This window comes from Carcharhinus amblyrhynchos, chromosome 1 (assembly GCF_965287045.1).
Source record: "Carcharhinus amblyrhynchos chromosome 1, sCarAmb.v2.hapA, whole genome shotgun sequence".
Taxonomy (NCBI): Eukaryota; Metazoa; Chordata; class Chondrichthyes; order Carcharhiniformes; family Carcharhinidae; genus Carcharhinus; species Carcharhinus amblyrhynchos.
This window is the reverse complement of record NC_137324.1, coordinates 156303513-156330592: the sequence shown is the minus strand read 5'-3', so window position 1 is coordinate 156330592 and position 27080 is coordinate 156303513. Positions and strand designations below refer to the sequence as shown.

The following is a 27080-nucleotide window of genomic DNA, read 5'->3' as shown; positions in this document are numbered from 1 at the left end:
AGAGGGGCAGAAATGTGATGGATCATACAGTAGAAGGTGGTGCAGAATACAAGGTCAGGGATAGGTGGGAGCTAAGGAGTGGTAGACAAAGATGTCATAGACTCAAAACAAAGAGATTGTTAATGGTACCATTAAAGACTAAAGAAGATGCTGATAGTGGCATAAAGGTAAGATAGCAAAATATATTAACATGAGAACAAAGTCAGTGCTCGGTGAAAGTCAAACTAAAGAATAAGTAACAGATGGTCCTATGGCGGAGGGGTGGGTATTTGCATTGGGACCAACTGAAAAAAAGAGGCTCAAGATAGAGGGAAAAATTCCCAGTCTAAAGTTGTTGAACTCAATGTTGAGCCCAGAAGCTTGCAATATGCCTAATCAAAAGAGGTGGTGTTGTTCCTCTATTTGGCATTGAACTTCACTGGAATATTGCAGCAGGCCAAGGATGGACATGTGCATGAGAGAAAAATGATAAATTAAAATGGTAGGCGACAGACAGGAGGGTTGAGGTTGTGCTTAGGACTGAGCAAAGGAAGTGTTCCTACTATTTACACTGCTCCCAATACAGTCTCCTCTACACCTGAGAAAGGACTCACCTGAGGAAGGAGCAGCACTGTGAAAGTTCACGATTCCAAATAAACTTATTGGACTTTAACCTGGTGTTGCAAGACTTCTTACTTACCTTTACATTGCAGAGACTAAATGCAGACTGGGTGGCCACTTTGCAGGGCATTTTATTGACTATTTTTATGTTATGTTGCTTTCTGCCATTTTTTTTAAATCTCCTTTGAGAACCAGGTGACAGTGATATAAAAGTGATTGTCACTGTTGCTTTTTTTGTCAAAGGTTAGACTCTGGATTCATTTTTATTAATTTGTGGGATGTGGGCCATCACTGACTAGGCCAGCATTTACTGCCCATGCCTAAATGCCCTTGAGGAGGTAGTGGTGCGCTGCCTTCTTGAACCTCTGCAATCCATATGATTTTGGTACACTCACAGCACTGTTAGAGAGAGAGTTACAGGATTTTGACCCAGCCAGTGAAGGAACGGCGATATTTCCAAGTTAGGACGGTGTGTTGATTGGAGGGAAACTTCCAAGTGGTGGTATTCCCCTGAATCTGCTGCTCATCCTTCTAGATGGTAGAGGTCATGGGTTTGGAAGGTACTGTCTAAGAAGACTCGGTAAGTTCTGCAGTGCATCTTATAGATAATCCACACTACTGCTACTGATTGGTGCTGGAGGGAGTGAATGTCTGTGGATGGGATGCCAATCAGCATGCTGTTTTGTCCTGGATGGTGTCGAGTTTCTTCAGTGTTGTTGGAGCTACACTCATCCAGGCAAGTAGAGACTATTGGTCTATCTATCATGTTATAGTTCTTGATTAAAAATTGTGAAAACAAATTAAGAGTAGATCATCCAAATTAAAAGTGCCACAGCACCAAATGACTAATTTTTAATTTAAAATAAATTAAAATATTAAACAGAGACCGCTGGAAAGTCCCTGGAGGCCAGGCACCATCTGTGATCAGAGAAACTAAGCTAAAATAAAAGTTAAACATGCTGGAAATCTAAAACAAAATAAAAACACAAAGTGCTAGAAAAACTCAGTAGGTTTGGCAGCACTTGGAGTGAGAAACAGAGTTAACGTTAGGTACTTTATCAGAAGGCAACTTAGTGAACAAAGGTGTAAAAGATGAACAGGACTTGGTGCATGTTCACACCTAGGCAGCAGAGTTTTAGATAAATTCAAAGTTTAAGGAGGATCTACTTTGATGACCAGCCAGGAGAACTTTGGAACATTTGACAGAAGTACAGATGTTCAATTCAGTAGCAGTTAGGTTGAGATAAGCAATATCATGTAAGTGGTTTTTGTGGTAGAGGGGATATCTCAGAAAGTCGGGTAGAATTTATAAACAGGATAATGAAGTTGAAAGTGGCTTGTTTCAACCTGAGACAATGGCCAAGGAAGGGTACTGAGTTGATGGCATGAACCAAACTCGATGGTTTAGGTGAGCTCAATCTTCAACTGGAAGAAACTGTAGTTCATCCAAGAATAGATGCAGAACAAGCAGTGGGAAGTTAGAATGGTGTGTTGTTACTGTACATATGGAGGTTGATTTTAAAGGTTCCATTGTTATCAAATCCACACGACAATCCTATTAGGAATCTTGTGGGAAATTATTCCCCTTCCTACAACATAAAAACAGAAGGGAAATTAAAGATGGCATTCCTCTACCTTTTGTAAAGTTACATTCTTTCTTCTCATCCATCACGTCTTCCTGCTCTTCATCCTCCTGATCCTGTTCTTCTCTGACATCAGGCTGCATAGCATCTGTCTTCTTATACTCAGCTGCCTCATCAGGTTTCTAAAGAATAATTTATGCCACAATTTGATAAAATCAAACTGAAAACCCCTCTGTTTCTTTGAAAACTTTTGTTCAAAGTCATCTTTAAATTCTTCCCCTTCTCCCTTTGCTTCCTCTCTGTCTGCCTTGCCTCCCACTCTAAGGTTGTCAACTGTCATTGGATAAATTCCTGGAGATTTCAGCCCATCACCGATACTTAAATAACAAATAAGTGCTTAAAAAAGATCACTTATTATTTGAGTCCAGAAACATGCTTACGGGAGGGGAGGGGCGCAGAATGGCAACCTTCCAGCCTCTTTATAAAATTTTAAACTAATCACAGATTCCCTCTAGATTAAAATTTAAAAAAAATTCAAGATGTGGCTACATTCATTCTTTCTTCCATGGTATAATGTCCACTTGAAAAGTTGTAGTTTCACACATAGCAGGAGCATTTTAGTATTTATCCACATAGGCACAGGCAAGTGATGGTAAACTGTGTGACCAATATTGCAAAAGATGCTTACACACATTTCTAGCAGGGCTCTCTGGGTAATAAAATTGATAGTGGAGATATATATTCCACAAACCCAAGACAGAGGATTGCCAATACCTAGGAGCTCCTTACCCAAATAAAACCAGCAAGTTAGCATTGTTCATTGATCAATAAGGGACTGTCTTGATTACCTGATCTATGAAGCTTAATTACTTAATTAATATGGAATTAGACAAGTCACTAAAGAGCATCTACAAAAGCTTTCAAGAATTTTCTTACCTTGCTTGGCCAGCAGAACAGCACAATTAGTCCTAAAGGTAAAACTGCTGTCAGAATGTAAATAATCCAGAGCCAAGGACGCTCTTCTGCGGCAGTTGTCAATTGGCCCAACACACCAGGCTGAAAAAGGTAAAAAAGTGAATCTCCTGAATCAGACCAAAAAATCTTCTGCATTTCAAACTAATATACACAAGAATTTACTTTGCTCTGGAAATCTCAGGGTCACTATGGGTAAACTACACCACCTTAGTTGCATCAGTGATCCTATCAGGTCAATTTAATTTGGGTCTAAATTGATTTTTAAAACTGATGTATCAGTGGAATATTATTAAAGGAAACTCAATGTTGAGGGTAGAGGAAACAGAAAAACAAAAATAGATTTTTAAAAATTCATTATTGGGACATGGCCCAGCATTAATTGCCCAATCCTCGTCACCCTTGAGAAGGTGGTGGTGAGCTGCCTACTTGAATTGCTGCAGTCCACGTACTGTGGGTTGAACCACAATGTCATTACGGAGGGAATTCCATGGTTTTGACCCAGCCACTGCGAAGAATGGTGATATATTTCCAAGTCAGGACGGTGAGCGGCTTAGAGGGGAACTTGCAGGTGGTGGTGTTCCCATGCATCTACTGCCTTTGTCTTTTTAGATGGAAGTGGTCGTGGGTTTGGAGGATGCTATCTAGGAATTTTTGGTGAATTGCTGCAGTACATTAGATTAGACAGGGGGACAAAGAAGTGAAGTGGAAAAATGGGAAAAAATTCATAAGCACTGTTTTATTAAAATGCAAGTGTGTCTTCTTAGTTTTACAGTTACTAGAATAGTCAAACTACCCTTGATTAAAATAAACAATAGTAAAATAAACTTTAACATTGGGCTCTTGTTTTTGAGTTCATACGATAAGACGCAAAGTAAATAAAAGAGAAAAACCAGTGAACCTGGACAGGAATTTCCCTAGATCCATCAGCAATCCCAAGGGTTAAAAATGTTGCTATTTGATGAATATGAACAAAAACTGAAAACAAAAAAAAATCTTTAAATGCAACTGAGAAAATGGGGAATCCATGAAAAGCAGCTAACAAGTCATAATGAATAAATACCCTATACAAGAATAATGTAATCAATAAAACTCCAAACTAACATTTTGAAGTGTTACAATTATATTTTTGTATAAAACAGCTGTATTAGTCAATTATTGAATCCATGGCTGGGATTCTCCCAGCCTGCAGCACAAGGAGACAATTCACAACCGGTGCCCGCGAGTTTCCAAGGTGCTTTTTTTTCACTGCAATCAGCTCCATGCAGAAATCAGAATGGAGTTGATTACCATCTGGAAATTACAATTTCCATGATTAGCAGGCCTAGGACAATAGTCTCCAGGCCCCATAGCAGCTCCACCCCACAGGGAGTGGTTCCTACCAGCAGGGTTTACAACTATTCCCCAGTAACAGGGAACAGGCATCCTCACCCCACTCGTGGAGATAGAGGCCTCTGAGGTCCTGGCAAGGGGGCTGTCCCTTGGTCAATGCCAACCATGCACCCTGGCACTGCCCACTGGGCACCAGGTAATGCCAAGGAGGCAGGGCCACACTGCCACTCTTCAAGTGGAATCAGTGGAGGAGGGAGTGAGGGGGTGAGTTTGGAAGGGCAGCAATTGGGTGTTCCAATGAAGAGAGTCAGGAAAGCCACCAATTAGGAGGCCGATTGGCAATGGTGGTTTTGGGGGGTGGGCGGGGAGAGCAAGTGTGCATGCGCTGATGTCTGCACTGACAGATCGGCACATAGTGGCCTGTTCAGCACTATGCTGCCAGCCTCTCAGGCGGGATAAGATCCCACCCCCTCTTTTTTCAAAGTGAAAATCACTCTAATGGCACTCTGCATTGCACAGAGTGTCAAACATTCGTTCAGGTAAGTACGCCTAAAAAACAGGTGGGAATGTCTTCTGTTTTCCTACCTGTTGGCAATTAAGTTTTGTTTTGGGAGAATCCCAGCACATATGTTTAAAATAGATGAAAACTACAAAGAAGCACTTCAGCTGATTTTTTAAAATGAGATGGTAGATTATTGTAATTGTGCCTTTCTGGCAAGAAATATACCACTCAAAACAGCCACTGAGGATCAGGGAAACTAAAGTACACGAATCATAACTAATGGTGCAAATATGTTTACAAAGAAACAAAATACACCATATGAAGTCTTTTTTTAAAGATAAGGAAAAGCTTTTCAGCACCTGACCCAACAAAATAAAAGCAAAATATTCTGGACGCTGGAAATCTGAAATTAAAACAGAAAATGCTGGAAAAATCTCAGCAGATCAGGCAACATCTGTGGAAAGGGAAAGAGTTGAACTTTGAAGAGTTGAAAAGAACAAACTTTTCAGGCTGACAACCTTTTATCATAACTTCAATGTTTATCCCAGACACTTCAAGAATTTACCACATTTTTAGGAGCTGTGACAAATCTACTGATGTTAGTTATACCTATGAGAAAATATTTAATCCATTGATGTGTTCCAATTTCTTAGGGAGATTTACATTTTATATTGGTTCTTTTGTGTTTTTTGTTAGCAACCATAGTTGGCATGATGACAGTGGTTAGCACTGCTACCTCACAGCACTAGAGACCTGGGCTCAATTCCAGCCTTGGGTGACTGTCTGTGTGGAGTTTACACATTCTCCCAGGGTCTGCGTCGGTTTCCTCCGAGTGCTCCAGTTTTCTTCCACACTTCAAAGATGTGCAAGTTAGGTTGATTGGCCACACTAAATTGATCCTAGTATCAGGAGGATTAGCAGGGCAAATATGTGGAAGTACAGGAATAGGGCCTGGGTGGAATTGTTGTCGGTAATAGATTCAATGGGTGGAATGGCCTCCTTCTGCACTGTTGAGATACTAACCACCAAATGAAATGGTACATATTTAAAGGTGTGTCAAACCTCCCATACAAGATGCAGAAATGGACCAAAAATTAAATAATTCCTGCTTCAACTAATTTTAAGTATCACTGCCTAACAACATGTGGAAATTTGGTTCATAATGCGCTTACAGCCTGCCTGAAATTTCACAGGGTTAGATGATCTTTATTCTTATTTATGGCTATCTGTAGGGAACTAGTCTAATGGAAATGTGAAAAAATCTGGCTGGTACCTCAAATTTTAAAAGGGATGTACATAATCAAGTATAATGGATACAAATGTCACTTCATTGCAAAACTTCGGAGTAAGTTTTAAATATCAGTCAGCTTTTGTTGAGGATCAGGTTGGACTGGAAATGGTGTACCAGTCAAAACTTAGGATTTGTTTCTCCGAAACCCCAATTTTTGAACTTTCATGCTGAGTGTGAAAGCACCCAATTTGTTTGATGTTTAGCAAAATTGAATTCTGGTTGTAAAACGTATCTGAGGGAGATTGCCCCATTTGGTACTTCAGGACAACCTACACAAAAGACAGCAGTGCATAATTTCTGGCAGCATGAAGACACACGGGGAGATCTGACCAGCTTGTTACACCGGTTGACTGACATGACAAGCCAGTAAAATTGGGCAAAACATGAGAAGCTGGCTTTGTGTCTGGTTTCTCACCTCTTGATGTTACCGGCCACATTCTACCCCCATAATTCGGCTGTGAGGTTGATTTAAATATTCATTTGCTTATTTTATTATTAGTGAGTCCAGGACTCAATCATCTGGGTTCATCTGCTTTAGTGACCTAGCTGGTGGAGGTCCTCACACTGAGAATCATGAGCACCAACATCAAGGACCTGATGTCATGACCTCGCCGATGGGATCAGAGGCCATTAAGCCTCCTGGGTGGTTGCAGGCAAGGCTAGCGGTGTCATTTTAGCATCGCCAGTCAGGGGTACTGGCAGTGTCAACCTGGCACTCAGTGCACTGGTAGATCTGGCACTGCCCAGTGCCTGGTGGACATTGCCAGTGTACGCTTGTATACAGTGCACTGGGAGATCAGGACACATGCACAATGGTGAGCCCTATAGCTCAGAAGCCAGTTTCCTGGCATGAACAGGCTCCATCCACACCCCCTATTGGTAAGGATCACATTTTGCCTCATTTGTTTTTTTTTAAAATTGCAATACAATTGCGTCTGGAAGCTCACCCAAACAAAAAAGGAGCAACTCTCTCCCATTTTCATGCTTGTTCAGCACTTAGAATATTTTTGGTAAGATCGCCCCCACAAAGTTCAATACTGTACATGTTACCTGTTGAAAATGAGTACATTGAGGAATCTAGCAAAGAAAGACAATCACAGAGTGTATCATGAATTGCAGAGATAGTACACGATTGGACATTATGACTTGTAAACCAACCATTTGTAAATTTACACCTGAACCATAGTCAGCCTATGGTGCTTTCATTGTATTACATACATTTATCCGTAAGGCATGACTTATGAATACAAAGTGTTATTGAAAGCATTGGTTTCGCACCTTCCAAGGACATCACATCTCAAACTGTCCTATCACCTTGGGAATTTGATTCACTCAGTTGGTTGGATGACTGGGCCATGATGCAAAGTGATGCCTACAGCATAGGTTCAATTCCCGTACTGGATGAGGTTATTAATGAAGGTGCACCTTCTTAACCTTGCCCCTCACCTGAGGTGTGGTGATCCTCAGATTAAAATCACTACCAGTCAGCTCTGCCCCTCAAAAAAAAAGGGGAAAGCAGCATATGGTCATCTGAGACCATGGTGACTTTACCTTTTGTTACGTCCAAGTCGGCCATCTGTTACTGTTGCATCAGACCAGAAAATTTAATGTGGATTGTTTTTCAAAATCGATGCATTTATAATCAACCTAACCATGGTCAGTCATTATCCACTCTCTTGGAAATGGAGAATGAAACCTGTGACACATGAAGCGTAGAAAGCTGCACTTGTACACCAAATGGGAAAGAAACTAAAAAAGTTAATTCTTTATAATAAATGTACTTCACAATAACATAAGTTATAACATATTTCACACCTCATTTGCAGTAGCCACCGTTTTCTTCAGCCTCCAACCATCTGCTGCCCACTGGTCAGATACTTCCCTCTCAGCACTTATGATAAAGTTATCAAACAAGATGTCAGATGTCATGGACCACAGTTCCAGCCCAACAGCAACGATTGGAGTCATCTTGTAGGGTTGCGTATCCTCAAAATAATTAGGATTTTGGATTTTTCTTGGATTCCATACACCCTGCATAAACAAAATCACACAAAGGCTAACAAAACTGTTCTTTGTCTTTCACATTTTTTCATGTTATTAGCAGTCCGTCTCCCTTCATGTTATTCTTCAGAATAGTTAGTTACTATTGCTGCAGATGTTAAGGAGAAGGGAAGGAAGAAGGCCAATTCAATTAATCTTGAATGTGCCAGATCTGATTCCTCACCTAAAGTAGGGTACTATTTAAAATAAATGGTCCTTCAACTGGGAAACTCTTCTGAGCGATCATTTCCCTCTTCTTTAATGCTGTTTATATCCCTCTCTTTGCAATATGCAATAATGGTTTTGGCTTCTTCCCATATTGCTGATTTATTGATCCCATCTTCAAGCCACACTTATTGAAAGAGTTTTAATCACAAAGGGAATCAAGAGTCACTGGGATATGACAGAAACGTGGAGTTGAGGATTATCATATGAGATCATTCATGATCTGACAGTACGGCAGACTCAATGGGTTGAATGGTCTACTTCTGCTCCTACACCTTTTGGTCTTATTCAGAGAATTCTACAACCTCCTTTTGCAAACTGCCTTCCAGCACTCAAACAGTGACCTCATTATTTACAGGAATGTGAAGTGGTAAGAGTAAAGCTGTGCATGAACTTGGTGGTGCACTGGGGCAGGTCAGGGATTTGGTGTTTCAGCTATTTAATTTAAATAGAATCTGACCGTGGTACAATTAGGAATTTGCCTGCAGCTGAAGAACTGTGGGAATGCTCTCTAGCAATCATTGAAAAAAATTGCGGGCAATCACAGTTGGGTCAGGTAGGCGCAATGATTCCTCAAGAACCTGGAAGAAACACTCCTCCAAAGAAAGTTTTTAAACCATACTGTGTTCATTTGTCTCCTCCTACTGTAGGCTGTTGCCAGGCAGCAGTTAACACTATACACCCACTGTGTTGATGTTCGTATTACTTTGTGGTGCTGATGAGGCCTTTCGGCAGGCCAATGCTGCTTTTAGCAGGTGCCTCATCGATGATTTGAAACGCTACCTTCAATATTTTTACTACTGTTCTAATACTTGGCAGATAGAGGCAGGATTTTGAATTTCAAGGTTTCATCCCCTCATCCAACCTTTTGCTGTTGATGGTGGGGAGGGGGGTTTGGGTAAAATGGAGTCATTTGGAGTAAAGTCAAGTCATTACGACCAAAGTACTGAGGAGATGAGAAATTTTCAGACTACAGACTCCACAGAGAGTGTTGTGTTGGTAAAAGACTAGACACACTTTGCAGGGATCTCTCCAGCATTTAAAAAGAAGTTGTTAATGTAAATGTTATGGATCTCAGAATTCACTTTCTTATAGCATTAAAAACAAATGCCTGGGGAGCTAATGGGCTTTCTGAACATGTTTTAAAACTCAATTTCCCCTTGAGTTATACACTGTAGACACAAAACCCGAAAAGGTGAAATGGCCTTCCAGAGTTGCTTTCAGTGATTTTTGAGTGACTAGAAATCAAGTTCCTGGTCTGACCCCAAGAGGTTGATTTTACTTTGCACCAATGCACAAATAATCTGTTTTGCATTGACAAAAATTGTTGTATAACTGCAGCCTTAGACACAGGGTTACCATGCATTATACTTCAATGAATGAAGTTTGGCAGAAAAGCCACAAAACCCATGCAAGAAATTCACTCCCATAGAATCAATTCAATGGCTCTTGAGATACATGAATTAAAGTTAGGTAACATTAAAAATAAGTCTAACCTAACTCTGCTCCCTGGGAGACTAAAAGTAGAAGTCAATATATGAACTTGCATATCTGAGCTTAGAAACCTAGGAAAAGGCCAGTGGATCCATCATCTCAAAGACAGTGCTAGCTTTTACATTGGAGCTATTCACTATTTCTGTTTATATCTTGTTCTCTCTTCAATGATTATCAATGGTGGTAAAGCATTCCATAGGAATGAGAAGATCACATAATAGGAAGCAACTATCCCACCAGCCTCTCAAGTGCACATATCCAACACCCTAATGCATTACTGCCTTAATTCTAGTTTTCTTCATTCCCTCTGTGCTATTTTATCCACATAAACAGATGCCCAACTACATTAGGAGCTTTGATACTCAGGTTTCATAGAATTACAAATACAAATAACAATCTGAAAACGTCAGTTAAATACCTGGTAGTTGGGATTATCAATCATAGGTGGTTTCCATTTTCCTTTATAGTTAGGGTTGTTCATCATAGGTGGTTCCCAAACCCCACACCCAGGAGCAGTTTCACACTTTGGATTAGGAATCTGCGGAGCTTCCCATTCACCATCCATTTCTTCATCCCTGAAAAAGGAAATGACACTGCTATTTGGTATGCTATTTTTCCCCATTTCAAGAACAATACGACCAAATAAAATCTTACAGGTCTACGTGTTTAAAAAAAAACACAGAAACTTTACTGGAGGCCTACAATGTTTGGATGCTACTTCCCTGCCATTTCCTTCTCTCTGAATATAGGTTACTGTAGTGTAGGTTGACCCTATTCCTGAAATCTTAGGCAGCAGAAAATTAGTTCACTTAGTCATTTTTCTTAAAATAAACTCCATATTGTTTTCTCTAGAAGTTTCTGTATACTGGCAGTGATCAAAATTACTAGTACTTTGTTGCTAATGTCTGAGCATGTTATCAGCAGAAAACACCTGTTGGATAAGATACATGCCCAAAAACAAATAGGGCATCACGTATTTCCAACTCCAGCAGTCCATATTTAATTGGCATTGGACCAGATTTATTTGGTACTTATCTATGCAGTCTGCATGTTAATTCATTGGCCAAATCTTCCTGTCTCTGGATCATGAGACTAATGGGAGATTGAAGATGTACATTGGAACGTTATGGAAGTCCTGACATGCCTATTCCGTGGGAATTATCTGGGATATTTCAAAGTTAGATAGGCACACCTCCTGAGTCCCTCTGTAAAATGTCTCTAATGTGGAGTTAGAGACAGACATGTTGGACAATTCCACAGTACTTAGTTGGATAGTTAACACAGGAAGTGTTAGACAGCAAAAACTTAATCTAATATCTGGCCAACTATTGATCTACTCATCACCTCCCAAACTAACTATGACCCCTGACCACCCCACCGACCATCCAACTAATCCTTTAAACCAGCCTGATGAGCCCAACTGATTGAACAATACACCAATTACACTCCCACCAAACCAGCCACCCCAACATTCATCCTACCTACCTTCTCACTTACCCACTCAAACAGTAAGACAGGACTTTTAAACTGACCATATGCCAATTAGTGCCATAAAAAGAATGTGTCCTGTCCTGATTCAACAATACCAAGGATTTCTCATGCAATTTTATGAAAGCCAATATTGGAAAAACCCGGATGAAATGTGCAGCAGCGTCAAGACGAGGCAATTTGAGCACAGCCACAATCTGACCATTGCTGCCACTACTTGGAAGATCCAGATCATTCTGTTTAAAATCAAGATTTCTCCCATGTTTTTCATGGCAATCCCTTTCAATCACTTTTCAATGAATTGTATATAGAACAAGAAAGTTCAAATCAGATTTCCAGAAACAAACCTAAATTTAGCACATAAGTAATAAATGAGCTATTTTCACCAAATCTAATTTGACAATGGAAGGGACCCAACTTTGTTTAAAGAGGAAAAATGTGAGGTTATCTATCCCAGTACATATGCAGAGCATTTCTTAAATAGTAAGAGATTAGAAGGTGTAGACATACAAAAAGGCCTGGGTTCCCTCATCAGTAAATCAGCGAAGACTAACATGCAGGTGCAGCAGGGAATTAGGGCAGTGAATGGTATGTTGATCTTAATTTCAAGGGGTTTGAGTACAGGAGTAGTGAAGTTTTACTTCAGTTGCATGTTGGTTAAATGCACATGACGTGATGTGCACAGTATTGGCCCCCTTCCTTTAGGAAGAATATTACTGCCATAGAGGGGTCACTTGATACCAGGATTGTACTACAAAGAGATTGGAGAACACGGGTCTTATCATAGAGTCATACAGGTTTACAGCATGGAAACAGCTGCCTATTTTTTTTTAAACCCCTAAATAAATCCCAATTGCCTACATTTGGCTCATATCCCTCTATACCCATCGTACCCATGTAACTATGTAAATGCTTTTTAAAAGACAAAATTGTACCCATCTCTACTCCTACCTCTGGTAGCTTCTTCCAGACACCTACCACCCTCAGTGAAAAAATTGCCCCTCTGAACACTTTTGAACTCCCCTCTCACCTTAAATCTATGTCCTCTAGTTTTACTCTCCCTTATCTTTGGGAAAAGGTATTGACTATCTAGCTGATCTGTGCCCCTCATTTTATAGACCTCTATAAGATTACCCCTCAGTCTCCTACACTCGAGAAAAAAGTCCCAGTCTATCCAGCCTCTCCTTATAACTCAACCCATCAAGTTCTGGTAGCATCCTAGTAAATCTTTTCCGCACTCTTTCTAGTTTAATAAATACCCTTTCTATAATAGGGTGACCAGAATTGCACACAGCATTCCATGTGCGGCCTTACCAACATCTTATACAATTTCAACAAGACATTCCAACTCCTGTATTCAATGTTCTGACTGATGAAACCTAGAATGCCAAATGCCACTCTGTCCATCAGTAACTCCACTTTCAAGGAGCTATGAACATGTACCCCTAGATCTCTTTGTTCTGTAATTCTCCCCAATGCCTTATCATTGAACCAGGGCAGGACTTACTCAGTTAATCAAAATGTATCACCTTGCATTTTTCTAAATTAAACTCCATCTGCCATTCGTCAGCCCACTGACCGAATTGATCAAGATCTTGTTGCAATTGGAGATAACTTTCTTCACTGTCCACTATGCCACCAATCTTAGTGTCACCTGCAAACTTACTAACCATGCCCCCTATATTCTCATCCAGATCATTGATATAAATTACAAATAACAGTGGACCCAGCACCGATTCCTAAGGCACACCGCTGGTCACAGGCCTCCACTTTGAAAAACAATCCTTTACAAATCACCCTCAGAAGCCAATTTTGTATCCATTTAGATAATTCACCCTGGATCCTGTGAGATTTAACCTCTACAAGTTTTGAAGAATGAAAGGTGATCTCATTCAAACCTACAAAATACTTAAGGGCTAGGCAGGGTAGACGCAAGTAAATTATTTCCCCTGGTTGGGGAGTCTAGAAGTAGGAGACACGATTTCAAAATAAGGGAGAAACCACTTAGGACCAAGATGAGGAGATTTTTTTTTACTCAGAACTGTGAATCTTTGGAATTATCTGTCCCAGAAGAATGTGGGTGCTTAGTCATTTGGTCAAAGTAGAGAGTGACAGATTTCTAAATACCAATGACGCAAAAGGGACATGGGATAGTTTGGTTAAATGGCACTAAAGTGCATGATCAATCATGATCGTATTGAATGATGGAGTTGGCTTGATGGGCTGAATGGCCTACTCCTGCTCTTAAAGTAAAAAGTACCGAATCCTTTGGAAAACATAGCAGGCTCATAAGTTGAGCAGCACTTACTCTTAGTTAATAATGAAAACAAAACTATTAAAAACAAAAATTACCAATCCTCGGGTTTCTCCGCACTGGGATCAGGGACATATTCCCCTTCATCATCAAGCCAGCCCTCTGGTTTAACAGCATCTGGATCAATGATCTTTGCTGGAGCATCTTCATCCCTGAAAGAAGATCCTTTATTTTGTAGTTGTAACTGTAGAAGTATTCAAAATTATGAAATATATAATACAAGTCCGCATTGATAAAATGCAGAAAAACAGTTTGTGACACCATATATTCCAAACCAAATGTCAAAATAAACATTAAATGAAAGCATTGCAGAAGAGTCCCTCACGATGTTACTCACCAGTCTTCAGGCTTCTGTGCATCAGGGTCAGGGATCTTTGGTCTTTCATCCCAATCTTCAGGCTTACTATCATTAGGATCATCTATTTCTTTAGGTGGATTAATAGGTGGAGTCATATCTGTCAGTAAATTTCCTTTACTAACAACACTTTGATCAATCAGCATCTCAAAACTATTATCTGGATTCAGCACTGATAGAAAATTAAAAAAAAAGCTGTTTTAATTCAAAGGAGATAGTAATCTTAGAACATTCAACAATGATCATTTAATAAACACAGACTGTGCTTCATAACTGCAGTCAACATTTCAGAATCATATGTAAAAAACCGCTAGCGCAATAGCGTATAGTGCATCCATCAAAGTAAAAATATTTAAAGTCATGGATTTTTGAAATGTGAGCTTATTTTGCTGCCAGTGCCCATCTTCTTGACTTGGCCACAGCAGAAAGCACAAAAATAACTATGTTCACTTTGTCCTTTCTCCTCTGAGGCACAGCAGGTTTATCCAGGCTGGCTCTCTCAATTACACAGTTCAAATCAGAAGTTCATTAAATATAATTAGTACGCATATCGTAAGTGAATAAATGGTTCATCTTTGGGAAATTTGGAGACGCATTAAATTAATTAAATCCATATCTTTAGGTTATCAGAATGTATATCAGAAGCTAGGCAATAGTTCTATCAACCTAAAAAACATTTATATTTCATTTTATGTTATTGCAATTATATACATATAGAAAATTCATTAGAAGATGGCCCACACATGAATCATTAGATGGTACATCACAGTATAATTTCTTAAAATATCTAGCATGTGAAGTTCAGTGAATGTTGGCTCTCAAGCTAAATTTCAACTGGAATGTCGAAGACGTTTCATAGAGGGAGAAAGATTTCATTGGTGTGGCATGCACAATGCGTGGATTACAATTTTGTCACATGTAGAAAAATCAACAAGTCTACCCCCCCCCGCCAAATTTCTGCTCTTTGTCCGTAAGTGTTCTTAATTGCAAAAAAATACAATATTGAAATACAACTACAAATAGCAAAAGAAAAGTAATTTGCAAAAAGCTAACAAAATGTGAAATTCAGCAGCTCATAAGAGATCAGCTATTATTTTTCCAGATGATCCTTTATTCAAATATATTGTGTGAGAGTAACAACAATCATTGTGAAAAGTATAAAAAAAAGTTTTCATTAATCCAATAAAACAACAGATGTTCTCTGCAACATCATGTTTCAAGCAATAAAACTGAATATTCAGGTTTCATTCAGATTTTATTTTCCCCCAGACTTCATGTTTGGACGACTACTCAATTTCTAAAATGATCAGAATTTAATTTGCCCTACTTCTTGAACTTGATCAAGAAATATAGGGGAAACTGATTATTAAGAAAATAGTTAGATAATCAGTGCAAGTCAGCAAAACTGCATACAGTACCTAGAGTATATAAATGTGTGATCTTATCTGTGTAAAACTTCTTTAGATCTACATCAGGGCGTTTGGCATGCTTTTCCTCAAATTCTCCAGTTACAGGGTTCTTGTGCCTGAAGATAAAATGCAGTTTGTAGTCTTCACCACATTTGTCTGGCCCAAACATGATCGAATAAGGGGTTTTGTCAAAGAATTTTTCCTGGAGAAGAAAGAACAGTTGATACACATTATAACAGTCACTATTGATATTGCAACCCGATCTTCATGTTGGTTTAGGGTATCAACTGAATCAGAGATGATCCATATAGTGAAAGAGCCCTGTCAACCTCAAAAGTACTAGTTTAGCATTGCACAAGTGGGGGCCAGGAACCCCAAGTCATGACAGGCCTCAGGAGTATTGTGCATGCGTGGATGTGGAATGGGCTGCATTTATACAATCCAGCATTCTGTAGGTCTATGAGTAATGCATCAACTCAAAAAGAAGGTGATATGAAAACCAGATCACGTGACCCAGGAGCAGCACATTATAGGAGAAGAGTCCGAGGTAGGGGACAGTGAGAGCTCAAAAAAAAAGAGTCCCAGACAGGAGACAATGAAAGATCCCAGATTGGAGAGTCATGTAACCAGATTCTACAATGAAGCATTTTGCAAAGAGAACCCACAGAAGTGTTGAATCTGATAGCACACAGAGGCGATTGGAAATAGGTTCGGGATTTGAAGATAATATTAGCATTTGAAAGATGCATATTAGTGTGAAAATTGATTAACAACTTAAAGTTGCGTTATGAATTGCTGGATGATGTTGCCGTGCACTGCTGTCAGCTATGCAAAAACATCACCTCGCTCAAAGCTTTGTGAGCTTTATGCAATTGCTGTATTTGCACATTAACTCAAGCCTAGTAATTAATAAGTTAACATATGATAATTGTTCATTACAATAATTCAGCCCCTCTGGCTTAGAAAGCAAACAAATATTAGTATAGACTTATTTTTTCAGATAATGAATTGCTGTTCAAGCTTTTTTAAAATGTGAAATTTTATCTCTTTCCGTCCCTCTGTCTCTTTTTGTCTCACTGAATCCAATGTAGCTTTCATTTTCTTTATTTCTCTTTCTGAACCTGATTTGCATTGAACTCATCCATTCTAATTCAACCTCCTTCTCAGTGTTGTGTGCATTTATTATCAATTTTCAAACCTTATTTACAGAAATACACTGCTGGTTCCATCATTTATCATGGTCCCAGGTGCTCTGTGCCTTCACTTTTGCAGTTATAACCTGGCAGTTCTGGTGGCTCATAAAAAAAATTAAGCTGAAAGGTGTAAAAACAAAGCTAACTAAACTGGATATGTACAATGCCCTGTTTCAGCAAATTCCAGCCTGATGTCCTAATACATTTTCATACTGAACAACTGTAGGTAGCCAAAAGGAGAATACAGTGTAACCAGATCCTATGATAACAGAAATGTATTCCTCAGGCATGATACATAGACCACAAAGGCACAAAGTTTTAGATCAGTAAAGCACATCAGCATTTTTTGTCAGAATTTCAAGATAAAAACATATGAATAGTGTAACAACTAAGTTAGCGAGAGGAAGATATAGAAATGGACTGAATTGTAATTCTGTTGAGTACTTCTCAGGGATGAGAGTGGGTGAAAAAAAGTTATGACAAGGAACCATCAACTCATTATAATGCATAGTGGCAAAGTCACTAGTGTGAAGGGTCGGATAATTATAGCACTTTTACGATTTGTAGTGAGATGCTTCTAGCTCATTTCAATTGAGTGGGATTATTAGACTTTAAATGGATTGTTTTCCCTTTGTTTATTTTCTATTACCATCAAGAATGTGGAACAAAGCATTTGTATGAAATGACCAAAGTAACTTTAGTATTTCAGCAATGTAGTTCATGCATGTAGAGAATGAAAGCCGTATGAACAACAGAACATGACATTGCCTCTCTCTCTCTATATAGTCCTTTGCTGGACTATGTACATGCAAAGCTGGGATCAGAAAAGCATTTTAAAGTAAGAATTCCAGGGTCGACAAGTCAGGAATTGCTCAGAATTCTAAACTGAGGAACAACGCTACACTAGAGAGAGTAAAATGAGCCAATGAAAGGCCGTCCAAATAAAATGTTGGTCTAAGTTTTACCAAAATAGCTAGATAACCCAATGTCAGGAGGATATTCTAGTGAGTTGCATGAATAGATAGGTAGCACGGTTTCCTCAGGTGACTTTCATGAGGAAGTTTCAGTTAAGGGCTAGTATCTGGGGAGCCAGTCAATTAAGAGTCATGTGAGGATCATGGCACTGAATATCGAGCTGCTGGTACTATTTTTAATGAGACATCTATAGCATTTGAGCAGTCTGCAGACATAGACCATAAAGAAAACAATGATGAGACAGAGTACAGGAAAGAGATAGAGAATCTGATGAACTGGTGTGATGACAATAATCTCTTCCTCAGCATCATCAACAAAACGAAGGAGATAGTCATCAACTTCAGGAAGCATAGTGGAGGATATGCCCGTCTACATCAATGGGGATGAAGTGGAAATGGTCGAGAGCTTCAAGTTTCTAGGTGTCTAGATAGCAACAACCTGCCCTAGTCCCTCCATGCTGATGCTATAGTTAAGAAAACCCATCAACACCTCTATATCCTCAGGAGGCTAAGGAAATTTGGCATGTTCAGTACGACTCTCACCAACCGCTACAGATGCACCATAGAAAGCATTATTTCTGGTTGTATCACAGCATGGTATGGCTCCTGCTCTGTCCAAGACTGCAAGAATCTACAAAAGGGTTGTGAATGAAATCCAGTCCATCACGCAAACCAGCCTCCCATCCACTGACACTGTCTATACTTCCTGCTGAAGGACACCACACACCGCAAACATAGTCTCTTCCACCTTCTTCCATTGAGAAAAAGACATAAAAGCCCGAGAAAGCGCACCAACCGATTCAGGAATAGCTTCTTCCCTGCTGCCAGACCTACCCTATATCACACTGATCTTTTGACACTCTAGCTTCGACTGTGACACTACGTTCTACACCCTCTCCTTTCCTTCTTTACGTATGGTATGCTTTATCTGTATAGCACACAAGAAACAATACTTTTCACTATATACTAATATATCTGACAACAATAAATCAAATCAAAATCTTCCCTATATTCTACACCCTATCCTTTCCTTCTCCCCCATGTACTCTATGAACGATATGTTTTGAGTATATAGCATGCAAGAAACAAATATTTGTCACATGTATTGGGATACATCGAAAATAGTAAATCAAATCAAGTAAGGGTTTACATAGACAGAGACTCTGCAGAGTCTCTCCACGATTTAATGGTGCATTCCAGGAGGTGACTTCACGTGCAGTAAGGCAAAGGAGAAACAACTTATTTATAGCAAATGGCAGGACGACACAAACAGGCTCAAGGAAGAATACATGGTTGAAGGTGGTAGAGATTAGTGATAGGTGGTTGCAGGGAGAGATTTAATGATCTGTTTGGAAAAGTGAGTGGCATTAAGGCTAAAATGAATTCAAAGGTGCCCATGAGGCTAGATAGTGGACCAATGCAAGGACAACATCATCAGGCAATGTTCACATTTAGGTGGCCAATTCAATGCACTTGATCTGCATAGTGAGATGGGCAGATGCTGTATTTTGATTGCCGAATGGCTATCTCACCATGCCATCCAAATGCATGATACATGATGCTGCACATTGACCAGCATAGATGGGCCATGAGACAGGAATGATACTGTAGAAATGTGCTTGCAGGAGAAGCACATCCAATGCCAGGGAGGATCAATGCACATAAAGTGGAGGATTACCATTGAATTGTTTGGAGGATACTGATAGAGGAGGATGCCACAGATACCAGATGGATCTCAGGAAGATAGCTTGTTGCTGAAGGAGTGGCAGTTGTGCAAGCAATGGAGAAATAAATAATGGTTATGGTCATCATTCTCTTGACTATGTGTATGCTATGACACTGGGCCTTTAAAGCACATGGAAGCTCTTGGTTAACATCCTGGAGAGGGTGTGGGTGGTGGTGCCAACTGCAAACTGAACCAGAACAACCACTTATGAACATACAAACAGGAGGAGATGGCCAATCAGCACCTTGAACTTGCTACCATTTAAGAACTTGGCTGATCTCAGTAACCTCAAAATTGCATCCCATTTATCATAAGAACATAAGAAATAGGAGCAGGAGTAGGCCATCTAGCCCTTCGAGCCTGCCCCGCCATTCAATAAGATCATGGCTGATCTGTCGTGGCTCAGTTCCACATTCCCGCCCTCTCCCCATAACCTTTAATCCCCTCTCTTATCAAAAACCCATCAACCCGCGTCTTAAAAATACTTAGCGAGGTAGCCTCCACCACTTCAACGGGCAGAGAATTCCAGAGATTCACCACCCTTTGAGTGAAGAAGTTCCTCCTCAACTCCGTTCTAAACCAACCCCCCCCCCTTTATCTTGAGGCTGTGCCCCCTAGTCCTACTGTCCTCTGAGCGGGAAGAGTCTCTCCACCTCTATCCTATCCATCCCATTCATCATCTTATATGTCTCAATGAGATCTCCCCTCATTCTTCTAAACTCTAATGAGTACAAGCCTAGTTTATTCAGCCTCGCCTCATAGCTCAACCCTCTCAACTCCGGCATCAGCTTAGTAAACCTCCTCTGCACTCCCTCCAAGGCCAAAATATCCTTGCGTAAGTACAGCGCCCAAAACTGCACACAGTACTCCAGCTGAGGCCTCACCAATGCCCTATACAGCTGCAGCAAGACCTCCCTACTTTTATATTCAATCCCCCTCGCTATGAAGGCCAGCATCCCATTTGCCTTCCTGACCACCTGCTGCACCTGCAAGCTGGGTTTTTGCGATTCATGCACAAGGACCCCGAGGTCCCTCTGCACCGTCGCCTGCTGCAGTTTTTCGCCACGTAAGTAATAATCCTTCCTACCAAAGTGGACCACCTCGCACTTGCCAACATTAAATTCCATTTGCCAGTTCCTGGCCCATTCACCCAGCCTATCTAGATCCTTCTGCAGACTCTCTACACCCTCTGCACAATTTGCCGTTCCACCAATCTTGGTATAACCCTGATACTTTTTCACCCCCTTGCTTACCAAGAATCTATCCACTTACATTTTTAAAATATTCAAAGACTCTGCTTCCATCATTTTTTCTGGGGAGTTCAGGAGCACAACCAAGGTGAAAAAGGTTTGCCTAGTCTCTGCTTTAAATGGGTGAACTCTTATTTTTAAGCAATGACCCCTAGTTCTACATTCTCCCATAAAAGGAAACATCTGCTCCACATCCACCCTGTCAAGACCCCTCAGGATCTTGAATGCTTCAATCAAGACACCCCTTACCGTTCTAAACTCCAGCGGACACAAGCATAGCCTATCCAACCTTTCCTCATAAGACAACCCACCTTTTCTGGTAAACTTGCTTTGAACTTCAATGGTGCATTCTTTGAACTAAAATGCAGTTCTTTGAACTGCTTCCACTGCCGTTACATCCTTCTTTAAAGGAAGGTGACTAAAACTCTACACTGTATTCCAAATGTGGTCACAATATTGTATGAGATGTGAGAACATGCCCCTGTCTACATTAATGGGGACGAAGCAGAAATCATGGCAAGCTTCAAGTTTTTAAGGTGTACAGATCACCAACAACCTGTCGTGGTTCCCTCATGCCGACACTTTGGTTAAGAAAGACCATCAACACCTCTACTTTCTCAGAGTATTCAGGAAATTTGGCATGTCAGCTACGACTCACTTTTACAGATGCACCATAGAAAGCATTCTTTCTGGTTGTATCTCAGCTTGGTAAGCTCCTGCTCTGCCCAAGATCGCAAGAAACTATGAAGCTTAGTCCACCATACAAATTAGCCTCTCATCCATTAACTCCGTCTACAATTCCTGCTGCCTGGGCAAATCAGCCAGCATAATTGAGGACATTCTCTCTTCTACTTTCTTCCATCAGGAAAAAGATACAGAAGTCTGAGGTCACATACCAACTGGCTCAAGAACAGCTTCTTCCCTATTGCCATCAGGCTTTTGAATGGACCTATCTTGCACTAAGTTGATCTTTCTCCACATCCTAACTATGACTGTAACACTACATTCTGCACTCTCTCCTTTCCTTCTGTACGAACGGTATGCTGTGTCCATATAGCATGCAAGAAACAATACTTCTCACTGAATACTAGTACGTGACAATAAATCAAATCCAATACATCTGTCAGATTCCAGAGGCAATGCAGAACCATGCACAAATGATGACATCCATCCTTGCCTTGAATGCTGTGAGGCACAATGTTCTCCATTGAGAATGGCAAGGAGAGATACATGGAGCTTAGCTTCAAGTAGATGCAGAGGATGTGCAGTAATGCAGTGTTGCATGGCCTCATCCAGGAGCTGTATGGAAAGACAGGTGGATGAAATGATCCTGCCATGCATCTTCCCACTGCCAGCGTAGACACATTGCAGAAAATCAGAAGCGTACTTGTGGCACCGGAAAGGGCAAAGGCAGAGTGAAGCAGCTCTGCTCATAGATCATTGATCACTAAGGGTGGATCGCCAACAGCAACACTAATGCCACATGCTTGTAGACTGACTGAAGTGATTCTTACATTGCAGGTAGCCCAGAACGTATCAGGCCCCAACAGGGCTCAGATACTCAGGATACTGTCCATGGCCACTTCAGAACAAGACAGCATAGGAACAGTACCCAGTAGATGCAACTGTAAGCATTAATGCATCATCTAGCACATTTCATTGGGTGGTATACTCAGAGTTAAATGTCCTGATATGCAGTGTATATCGACTTGAATATTTAATTTTGTGTACCAGTTGACAGTGGCCTGATGTGGAATCGAATACATAGAGATGGTCTGTATAGGTGAGCAGCTGTGCTGATAGGAGGCCTTGGCATATAGTGCTGACAGATGGAGAGATGGTGAGAGCCACTTATGAAAAGGTCATTAAGGCTCCCTAGGAGAGAACTTCCATGGTTTAGTGGCCCCTTACATTTAACTTTGTGAAGCATCTGCTGATCAGAGAGCTGGGAGTTTCTCCCTGTCTCGTGCATCACTGCCATCTTCATTGGCTGGTAGTTGTTGAGGCACATCATGCCCATTCTCCTTTGAGGATGTTGATTACTCAGTACCTTCCACTCTCCAGTATCAGTCTACTCTGGAGGCCAGGTGCATAGCAGACAACAATAATGCAGAATATCCCTGAGGGTGCGTAATGCAGGGCACCTCCAGATTTATTTCTAAACTTCATTTTTGGAAGGCATGTAATCATTTTGCAGCAGTTGCATGTGTTGGAATTACATACAGGGGTCAGAATGGCAGCTTGCCTGAAACTGCACAGATCTGCAAGATCCATTTATAGTGGCTGCAGATTACTTGAAGGTTCAGGACATGTACACCTTCCTTTCAGAAAGGCAACTGGCTGATCTGGCGAAGCCTTAAGTACAATCTATGACCCCTGCACCTGAGGAAATCCAGTCATGGCCTTGAAGCCAGCTGCCCTCTTAGCCAGAGCTAGAATGAGATACAGTGGCCAGTCTGAAGGTATATGTTTTTCGTGACCGTTTTATAGTGATGACACATGCTCTCCAGAAATCCCTGACCAAACCACATTGTCAGCTTTAAACACTCCAGCATTGGGTGGCTGGCACTTCCCATGGCATCAACTCTTGCTCTATTATACACAACATCCTGGAGAGATTCAGTTATCAGAGCTGAGCTTCTGAAGGAACACACTTTAAGCTGGATAGAACATTGTGACCACGACACTGCCCTTTAGCTGCATGCCCTTCTTGTCTGTGGCCAATTATTTCCTCAATCAGCTGGAACTCTCTTGGTCACTACACATCCCCATCTCTGCACCACTCCTCCTCGCTGAAGAAGTCAAAGTCTGAAAGCAGTGACTCCATAGCCAAATTAAGCCATTATGATAAGAACCTTGTCCTGCCTTCAGAGGCTGCTGAGGACTCGGGAGATCCCTCTACTGTGCATACTTCACTTTGCCCCCAACCTCTGCAGTGCCTCCAAACTGGATGCTTCACTTCTTCAACATACAGCCAGCAAACAGCTTTGAATTATGGCTGCCTGGTTCTTCCACAATTCAACTGTTCAAATCTTGCTTCTACTGGATGAAATTCCTTTGTGTATCCTTTCCTCCACTTGCAAAACTCAAAAAAGGTAGATAAATCCCTGACAATTGGCTGTTTAACAACCTTAATCATCTGCCCACCACTTATAATTAAATACTAATCTACTCCACTTTCTGCATCCCATAAAATTGGTCAGTGGCTGGGTAATGCCAGGATTGTAACTCAACATGGGCCATTTTACCAGATCCATGGTGATGGGAACAGAGGTGAAACATAGCCCGTTAATTAGGTTTTCCTTCCCAGGGATTCTACCAGACCTGTCAAGCATTTCCACAATTTTCTGGGTTTAAAAAATAGTATTTAACAAATGCAAATTCCTAATGCTTCCTCATTTGCTGAATTTAAGGTGATTAACCTGCTACTTTGACTATAGAAGGGACACTCCTCAGTAATGTGTAGCATTGTTTGGGTCTTTCCATAAGTGTATAAGGGGTTTGTACTAAGGCCCCAGTAGCAGAAGACTGCTCCATAGGAGCATTGGCCAGTCCTGATTCTGTTTAACAACAAAAACACTTGCGGTGGCAGTTCAAAGCCTGCCATTCAACAGATGGGGTTTATCACAAGGAACTTGTTAGTGATTGCCCATATTTCCCATTCCTTGATCCAAAGGATGCTTACTGATGGAGCAACTGGGGCAATGGATCAGCATTCATGTTGCACTCCCTGTCAGTAGGCAGGCTCCTGGAGAAGTAAATGATCCCGCCAGCAGATCAAATGCTAAGAGAAACTTACATAACTTGCAAAATCCCATTTCCCTTAGGAACAGCAGTCTCAAGCAGCCTTCTGGTTTTATGGCAATAGGTCATTTACTCTCCATATCTTACTATTTAAGGGGAAAAATGAGGTATTGCCAACAGGCTCTCAAATTGTAAGATTTACCTACTTGTAGAATCTTCTTTGATCAGCTGAATACATATTGCACTGAATGTGAAGCCAATTATCAATAAAAATTCCTCTTTTAAGATATGGCATCTCAATATCATGACATCAAAATGGTTTTCCCTTCCCACATCATTTGCCAGTCTTGCTTAGTTTCAATTACTGTTTAGATTTCAAATTCCTAATGATAAATAATTGACACACCATTTTTCTTCAGTGTGGTAGAGATCTTGTAAAAAGGGATAGGGTGAGACTAGTGTACAAAAAAAACTCAGTTCTACAAAGAGAACACGACATTTGAAAAATTTTAAAATTCTATTAAAGGTAGACATTTCACTTTCATCTTCAGTCTCAGGTAGACATAAAAGATCCCATGACACAATTTGGAAGAAGAGCAGAGGGGATCTCCCCACCATTATGACTCATTCCATATAGAATGGCACAGTAGAGAAGGAGGCATTCAGCCTATCAATTCTACAACAAAATGCAATCCACTTAATCACTCACTCTGGTTCTTCTAAATTGCTGCAATTTCTCTTTATCCAATTTCCTTTTTGAGAGCTACCAACAAAACTGCTTTTACCACCCTATTATTCCAAATCCTGATTATATGTTTGTATAAAAAAATTTTCATATCACATCAGGTTCTTTTGACAACCACCTGTGGGAAGCCACTGTTGTTTTATATAACATTTTCTACAGTTCATTTATATTAACATTTTCACACAGGATAAACCCTACTGAAACTTCATGTTTCACACGGAATAAACCCTGCTAAAGCTTCACTTATGGGATCTTGTTACTTGTGCTGGTTGGCTTGGCATGTACTCAGTTTTTAGCTAACCTTGGCAGAAGATCACTAACCTGTGCATAATGCATGATCAGAGGTCTGGACTGAATGGTGTCAATCACTTCATATACTGTCTTTAATTAACCAATTATTCATTTACACCAGAGGACACCCTAGCATAATGAATAATAATATTTGTAAGAACAATAGAAAGGAGAGAGACTGATGACATCTTGTGAGAGAGACTGAAAAGCTGGTGTACACCCATGGACCTATTGGCACTGAGGTAAGAACCCCCTCCTCCCTCCCTTAAAGGTGCTTTCTTTGATACATGACTCTTAAGTCAGTCATTCATCAATTCCATATTCTCTGAATACCTTGTCCAGAGATTTTAGCTCGACGCCTGATGCTGATTGCACTTTTTCGGCTGAAGCTAATCCATGGGGTCAGTAATGACCAATCAGCTGGAGACCCTTTTTAATATTCGAGTTAAAGATGGCAGGGAAGAACAGTAAAAGTCACTTACCAACCACAGAAAAAGGACAGCGTGGCCACTCTGGAGGCAAGAGAGCAAAAATGATGCATCAACTGAATGAGGCTGTATAACAGCATTCCGGTTTACCAAAAACGTTCACTAAGATTGAACAGAAGCATGGAACTTTCAAGGGGCAGTGGGCTTTGGATGATACTAAATGAGCGTGGAGGAAGCTAAGAGATTGCCTGGCAAGAACTGTGTTCGCTGGTCCCTCGCTGTGATGAGTCGACTTAGATAGTAAAATGCAACTAAATGTTGCAGAGAATAGGATGGCAGAGTTAAGGGACTCCAGGATCAATTAGCTGGAGTATGTACTTTTCTGAAGGAGAAAGGAAAAAGTATCAGAAGTTAGCAGATGAGATTGTGATCTTGAAGTACAGTAAACCTCCCTCAAAACTATCCCATAATATGACCTGATCTGGAATGAAAAGAACAGGTATGAGCAAGATAGCTAATGAATGTTTATGGGGGAAAGTGCAATCTTCTTCCTTGAGGAAGGAGGATGAAGGAGAATAGGAAATGCCAAGGAATATTTTTCCCCTTGAAATACAAGAGGGTAAAGATGTAGTCTCAAAAAAAAAACTGATGCAGATGGGATCACTCATACTGAGAACAGATATGATACCTGCAGACCCAGAAAAAGAATTGATAAATGGACTAATGGAAACACTTGAAAGGAATTTATAGGCTTCCTCCATTAGACAATGTGCAGCTATTAACTTTTGCGGTTCCAGACAGAAAAAGTGGGATGTTACTGACTGATGTAGAGGGAGGGTTGGGTCAAGGCAGACAGATCCTAGAGAGGAGTGAATCCAATTAGATTGTGGTGCATGACATTCATGCCAAGCAAGATAGGCTGGAGTAAAAGTGTGACGTGAGCAGAAAGCAAGTGAAGAAGTATCCAATTATGAAGAATGGTTTAGAACAATTTGGCGCAAGCCAAACCGTTTTTCATAAGCATTCACGAAATAACTGCAGAGAATATAGATGAAAGTGTCTTGCTCCATTAAAATTAGCATTTGTAAATGGCCTGAAATCAGAATTATCCAAAATGCTGAGAG

General features: G+C 40.5%; 1 protein-coding gene across 2 annotated transcripts in view; it reads right to left on the bottom strand.

The window, feature by feature from the left end:
• Nucleotides 1–27080, bottom strand: part of LOC145346648 (calnexin-like) — a 56894-nt gene that overhangs the window by 5851 nt on the left and 23963 nt on the right. For both annotated transcript variants that reach the window (XM_080194194.1, XM_080194185.1), the window contains 7 exons: nucleotides 15615–15807; nucleotides 14179–14368; nucleotides 13880–13993; nucleotides 10458–10614; nucleotides 8096–8311; nucleotides 3120–3239; nucleotides 2236–2365 (listed from right to left, as the gene is read on the bottom strand). In XM_080194194.1, the coding sequence (XP_080050320.1) occupies nucleotides 2236–2365; nucleotides 3120–3239; nucleotides 8096–8311; nucleotides 10458–10614; nucleotides 13880–13993; nucleotides 14179–14368; nucleotides 15615–15807 (1120 nt within the window). The remainder of the gene's footprint in view (nucleotides 1–2235; nucleotides 2366–3119; nucleotides 3240–8095; nucleotides 8312–10457; nucleotides 10615–13879; nucleotides 13994–14178; nucleotides 14369–15614; nucleotides 15808–27080) is intronic.